Raw genomic sequence first — 6,957 nt, 5'->3', positions numbered from 1 at the left:
AAAGCACCTTGACCAATGAACTGGCTGTTATTAAAAAAAATGAGAATATTTTGAGGAAACTAAACTGCTCATTAATGAACACACAAAATCGGACGTGTGCATCACTTTTAAAACTGGGACGACCGTTAAAATTAAACTGCCTGCACAGAGGTATAAAGGTATTAAGAGCACATTAGGCTCAGTCAGCTCAAACTTTTCGGCCATAGAGACACCTTAGGACTCAGCACGACCGACCTAATTAGCTTTAGCACTAAACACTTAAGTGTGCCTTTGTTTTGTGCAGCTCAGCCTGTGATTGACAACCCCGTCAATTCCGCTTTCCAATTAGCGCTAGCAACTGGGAAAACCTCGTGTGATCAGCGTAACGATAGGCTGCAAACAACAAGATAGTCTTGCCCTCTACCTTTGACGTCATTAAGGAACGCCCACTTTTGAGAATTTACTTGAAAAATGTGGCACACGGTAAAGACCCTAAAAGCACACAATGGATACGTGTATGCATTAATAGCGAAGGCTGCCAGGTATTCGGTGTCAGCGGCTCTCCGAAGACAGAGCGCTGCGTTGGTCTACGAGAGCCATGGAGACCCGATGCAAGTTCTTAAGTAAGTTCTAATCCGTCAAGTATTTTCGTTTTTCTGAGAGATGTTTCGTTTCAGCTAACTGCATGCTTGGCTTTCAGTATATAACACCTTCACCTGCGTTCTAAATTAACGCACATCCTGTTTCCGCCGAAAGTGTCCCCCCGTGTGCAACCTCCCACATGTGTCCGGGCGGGAGAATACGCCAGAATATTTAATCCTGCCTAGTGCTTATACTGTATGCATGATGGTACAATTTATTACCGGTAACTCAAAAATACTGGAACAGCCGTTTCTTTAATATGTTAATGTGATTTTATATTTAAAGATTTGACGACTACGAAATCAAAGGTACCATTTCCAATCCGATTAATTGGAAATTTTGCTTCAAGTGACTTTGCGCAACGTGTTCTGTTTATCTTCTGTTCAAATTAGTTAAATAGTCAAACTTCAATTTTTAATTTGTTTACCTTAAAATGTACACTGAACATTGATTATTTTAGTAAAGGTTTTAAAAGATGACTTTCATTTGCGTACTACTTTATTAATAACAACAACATAGGCCTTCAAAATTAAACTAATAAAAAGTGTATTAATTGTGAATATTTATTTTTATTTGCATTCATGAACACAATAAAAAATAGACTGTTTCCATCAAGTCACATTTAAGTACAAAGCTGAAAAGTTTTTAATTAGAATTTAGCCAATTAAATGACCTATTTGTGTACACAATGTTGATCTAAATCAATTTAAGATGAAAATATTTATTTAAAAAAAAAAAAACATGTAAAGAAAACAACAATGCATATTCAATGACTTGCATGTAACTTTTGTAGTTTAGTTTTTTCGATCAAAAACTTTGTTTGGTGGCCTGCTGTCTTTGATGCATCCTTATGAATCGTCCATCAGCAGTCTGCCATCATAATGACATCTCCTCATCTCTGGTGCCTTCTTTCCATGTGTCAAGATGGAATCTTTCACCATACTCTTCACTTACTACTTGAACATTTTCAAGGAGAAGATTCCAAAAAGTGATGTCTGACACTCCCAATTACTGAAAATTTTTTTTTTTCAGTTTCTTTCCCATTTGGATCTTAATTGTTACCCAAAGACTTTGAATGATGCCAAAGCCTCTGTTTCCAGGCTCTTTCATCACACCATCAGATTCTGTGTCAACAATCGGTTTTCTAATATCAGGTCTGGCAAAAATGCCCTCTTTCATTTTCGCCTCCAACAAACCTGGAAACCTTCAGCACAGATCCATAAAACAGGCTCCATCTTTTGGTAGTGCTTTGACAAACTGCTTATTCTCCTTCTTCTTTTGGCACTACCATCCATCAGACCTTCCCTTTCACTCCTGCCGATACCCTTTTGCCACAAATTACTCCTGACACTCTTTTCCACCAATCACATCCTGCCTACACTCTCTCTTTCACTTTTCTTCCACAATCCCCATTACTCTGTTCTGTTGATCCCAAGTATTTAAACTCATCCTGTCGCTCTGACGTCACATGTGATAAGGACCGTGGAGTGGCTGCTTCACCACCTGAGGCCACAGGTCCGCCACGCCTTCGACCCTCTGCAGTTCACATACCAGGAGAAGGTGGGAGCGGTGGATGCCATCATCTATATGCTACACTGATCCCTGTCCCACTTGGACAGAGGCAGTGGTGCTGTAAGAATTATGTTTTTGGACTTCTCTAGCGCCTTCAACACCATCCAACCTCTGCTCCTCAGGGACAAGCTGACAGAGATGGAAGTAGATTCATACCTGGTAGCATGGATCATGGACTATCTTACAGAAAGACCTCCATATGTGCGTCTCGGGAACTGCAGGTTTGACATTGTGGTCAGCAACACAGGAGTGCCACAGGGGACTGTACTTTCTCTGGTCCTGTTCAGCCTATATACATCGGACTTCCAATATAACTCGGAGTCCTGCCACATGCAAAAGTTCACTGACGACACTGCTATCGTGGGCTGCATCAGGAGTGGGCAGGAGGAGGAGTATAGGAACCTAATCAAGGACTTTGTTAAATGGTGTGACTCAAACCACTTACACCTGAATACCAGCAAAACCAAGGAGCTGGTGGTGGATTTTAAGAGGCCCAGGCCAACCGGACGTTGTGATCATCAGAGGAGACTGTGTGCAGAGGGTGCAGACCTTTAAATACCTGGGAGTGCAGCTGGATGATAAATTGGACTGGACTGCCAATACTGATGCTCTGTGCAAGAGAGGGCAGAGCCGACTATACTTCCTTAGAAGGCTGGCATCTTTCAACATCTGCAATAAGATGCTGCAGATGCTCTACCAGACGGTTATGGCGAGCGCCCTCTTCTACGCAGTGGTGTGGTGGGGAGGCAGCATAACGAAGAAGGACGCCTCATGCCTGAACAAACTGGTGAGGAAGGCAGGCTCTGTTGTAGGCATGGAGCTGGACAGTTTGACATCCATGGCAGAGTGACGGGCACTGAGCAGGCTCCGTGTCAATCATGGAGAATCCACGGAACAGGATCATCTCCAGACAGAAGAGCAGTTTCAGCGACAGACTGCTGTCACCGTTCTGCTCCACTGACAGACTGAGGAGATCGTTCCTCTATCTAATCCACGTTCGCTAACTCTATTCCCTGCATCCTCACCATTCCACTTACCTCCCTCTCATTTACACACATATATTCTGTTGTTGTCCCTACTGACTTTCATTCCTCTGCTCTCTAGAGCATATCTCCCGCAAACATCATAGTCCATGGGGACTCCTGTCTAATCTCACCTGTCAACCTCTGCATCACCATTGCAAATTAGAAGGGGCTCAGAGCCGATCCCTGATGTAATGTCACCTCCACATTGAATGCATCCGTTACTCCTGCAGCAGACCACCACTGTTACACTTCCCTCATGCATATCCTGTACAACTCTTACAGACTTCTCTACCACTCCCGACTTCCTCATACAATACCACAACTCCTCTCGAGGCACCCTGTCATATGCTTTCTCTAAGTCCACAATGACACAATGCAACTCCTTCTGGCTTTCTCTATACTTCTCCATCAACACCCTTAGAGCAAACATCGTATCTGTTGTGCTCTTTCTTGGCATTAAAACCATACTGCTGCTCACTAATCATCACCTCCCTTCTTAACCTACAGTAGTTTCCACTACTCTTTCCTGTAACTTTCTGGTTCATCAATTTTATCCCCCTTTAGTTACTACAGCTCTGCACATCCCCCTTATTCTTAAAAAATCAGTACCAGCACACTGCTTCTCCACTCTTCAGGCATCCTCTCACTTTCTAAGATTTCATTAAACAATCTGGTTAAAAACTCCACTGCCATCTCTCCTAAACACCTCCATGCTTCCACAGGTTTCCATTTCCATTCTTTATCCTCTGCATAGCTGTCCTTACTTCCTCCTTGTTAATCCGCTGCACTTCCTGATTCACTGTCTCCACATCATCCAACCTTCTCTTTCTCTCATTCTGTTCATTCATCAGCCTCTCACAGTACTCTTTCCATCTGCTCAACCCACCCTCTTCATTTGTGAGTACGTTTCCATTTTTATCCTTTATCACCCTAACCTGCTGCATATCTTTCTCAGCTTGGTCTCTCTGCCTAACCAATCAGTACAGGTTCTTTTATCCCTCCTTAGTGTCCAGCCTTTCATGCAACTCATCAAACGCCTTTTTTTTTAGCCTTCTCCACCACTCTCCTTATCTCCTTGTACTCTTGTCTACTTTCTGCATCTCTCTGACTATCCCACTTCTTCGCCATCCTCTTCCTCTGTATACTGTCCTGTATTTCCCCATTCCACCACCAGGTTTCCTTTTCCTCTTTCCTCTCTTCAGATGTCACGCCAGGTACTCTTCTTGCTGTCACCCTTACTACTTCTGCTGTAGTTGTCCAACTGTCTGGTAATTCTTCACTGCCACCCAGTGCCTACCTCACCTTCTCCCTAAACTCAACCTTGCAGTCTTCCTTTTTTCAACTTCAATCATTTGATCCTTGGCTCTGCCCTCACTCTCCTCCTCCTCTTGATCTCCAACTTCATCCTATAGACCACCATCCTATGCTGCCTAACTACATTTTCCCCAGCCACCACTTTACAGTCTTCAGTCTCCTTCAGATTGACTCTTCTGCATAGGATGTAATCCACCTGTGTGCATCTTCTTCCGCTTTTGTACGTCACCCTATGTTCTTCCCGCTCTTAAAATATGTATTCACCACAGCCATGTCCATCCTTTTCGTTAAATCCACTATCATCTGACCTTCTTCATTCCTTTCATTGACACCATGCCTACTGTGGCGGATGGCCGCGGCCCTTGCCCGACCAGGACGCCCAAAAAGATGATTTTCGGGATAAAGGACAGCCCCCTTAGTTTTCAGTGGGGCCACGGGTTATGAGGATGGAGGCTCAACCCTGTTGTAACCTGTGCCACCGCCAGGGGATGCATGGACCTTTCCAGGGCCTTATTTGGTCACACTTCCTCCACACCCAGAAGTGTGGCCGGAAGAAGCTTGTTAGGTACCTGGAGTCCATCCAGGTGCCTTATAAAAAGAAGCCACCTCACTCCATAAGTGGCCAGAGTCGTGAGGAAGAGGACAAAGCCTGAAGAGGAGTGGAGGGAGAAGGACTGGCAAGAAGGAAGTGAATGGTGTTAGTGTGTTGCGTTGTGTAGGTAAAGCTGTAAATAAACATGTGGAGTGTGGCAAAACCTGTCTCCTGCCTGTCTGGGTTAGGGTGGTGGTATGCCCCCTAGTGGCTCACACTACCCATCACCTCCTTCTCTCCTCCTTCACCCACATGTCTATTAAAATCCGCTCCAATCGCCACTTTCTGTCCCTTGGGTACACTGTTCATCACTTCATCCAACTCGCTCCATAAATCTTCTTTCTCATGCATCATACATCCAACTTGCGGGGCATATGCGCCAACAACATTTATCATCACACCTCCAATTTCCTGGTCCGTCTGACACTCTTTTCACCTCCAGAACACTCTTGACATACTGTTCATTCAGAATAACCCCTACCCCATTTCTCCTCCCATCCACACTATATTGGAACAGTTTGAATCCCCCTCCGATCCACCTGGCCTTACTCCCCTTCCATTTAGTCTCTTTCATGCACAATATATAAACCTTCCTTCTTTCCATCATATCCGCTAACTCTCTACCCTTACTAGTCATACTGCCAACATTCAAAGTTCCTACCCTCAGTTCCACTCTCTTTACCTTCCTCCTCTCCTCTTTCCTCCAGACAAGTCTCCCACTTGTTTTTCTCCTTCTTTGGCCAACAGTAGCCCAATTTCTGCCAGCACCCTGTTGGCTAACACTACTGGTGGCGGCTGTTGTTAACCAGGGCCTCGACCAATTCAGTATGGAAAATTGTATTGTCTGCATATTGATCTGGCACAATTTTACACCAGATGCCCTTCCTGACATAACCCTCCAGATTTATCAGGGCTTGGGACCGGCATGAAGAAACACACTGGTTTGTGTATCCCCTGTGGCTGGGTTTGACAAACTGCTTATTAAACCAAGCTTAATTCGAAGAAGTGGTATCAGCACTTTAACTGGATCCACTCAACAAAGTCTGATGATATTTTTGGCACCAAACTTCAGCTTTTTGTGGCAATTCCTTCTAAACCCAATGTCAATTTCTGGCTCTTCTGTTCCACTCGCAGTGAAAACTTGAGCTAATGGCTTCATATGCCTTTTACTTTCTGTTATAACTCATCTTAGGTCCAGTTCCAGCAATATTCTGACCTTATTGTCAAAATAAAATAATTTTGGCTTTAAACATAGATAGAAAATATTAAATTCAAACAAGATATCAATATGATAAAATACTGAATTTTTTAATTATAGTGAAAAAACAATACAAAAAACTTTTCTTTTTTAAAAAACTTATGTGATGAAGAAAAATAGGTTTAATTTTTGAGTTCATTGCCCAAAAATAAATGAAAATCGCATGAAATAAAAAAAAAATCAATGCATACCTGTGATATTTTAGTTTTTTTTACTGTATATGTATATTAGAGTGTTACCCTGTTTCACACTGCCACTCAAGGAAGATTGCCACCTCAAGGAATCTGCCTTCAAATTATATCCCAGTCTGTCTTTGTGGATTTTACATTTTTTCCCAGTCTCTATGTGGTGTATACATGTATATACTGTAGTTCTCTCATTACTCTGGCTTTCCTGTTTCATGCCAAAGATAGATGAAATTGTTTACCATAATATGTCAAATGGGGAACATCAAATGTGAGGCAGGAACCAGTTTTACACAGTGCTAATTACTGTGTCACTATGCTACAAGCAGGTTTACTGAGGATTCTAAAATGATATTCGATTGTGTCATAAAATGTACTGGTGACCCATCC

At 43.1% G+C, this 6,957-nt stretch overlaps 1 protein-coding gene across 3 annotated transcripts in view; it reads left to right on the top strand.

The window, feature by feature from the left end:
- The first annotated feature begins 317 nt into the window (after positions 1–317).
- LOC120517230 (selenoprotein N-like) overlaps positions 318–6,957 on the top strand; it is a 60,754-nt gene continuing 54,114 nt past the window's right edge. Inside the window, exon 1 of one of the 3 annotated variants that reach the window (XM_039739404.1) lies at positions 318–602. In XM_039739404.1, coding sequence (XP_039595338.1) covers positions 451–602 — 152 coding nt within the window. In that variant the 5' untranslated portion in view covers positions 318–450. The remainder of the gene's footprint in view (positions 603–6,957) is intronic. The other 2 variants (XM_039739405.1, XM_039739403.1) reach the window with 2 other exon arrangements.

Source organism: Polypterus senegalus, chromosome 17 (assembly GCF_016835505.1).
Source record: "Polypterus senegalus isolate Bchr_013 chromosome 17, ASM1683550v1, whole genome shotgun sequence".
NCBI classification, from domain to species: domain Eukaryota; kingdom Metazoa; phylum Chordata; class Cladistia; order Polypteriformes; family Polypteridae; genus Polypterus; species Polypterus senegalus.
Note: the sequence above shows the minus strand (reverse complement) of the source record. Positions and strands in the feature narration are given on the sequence as shown.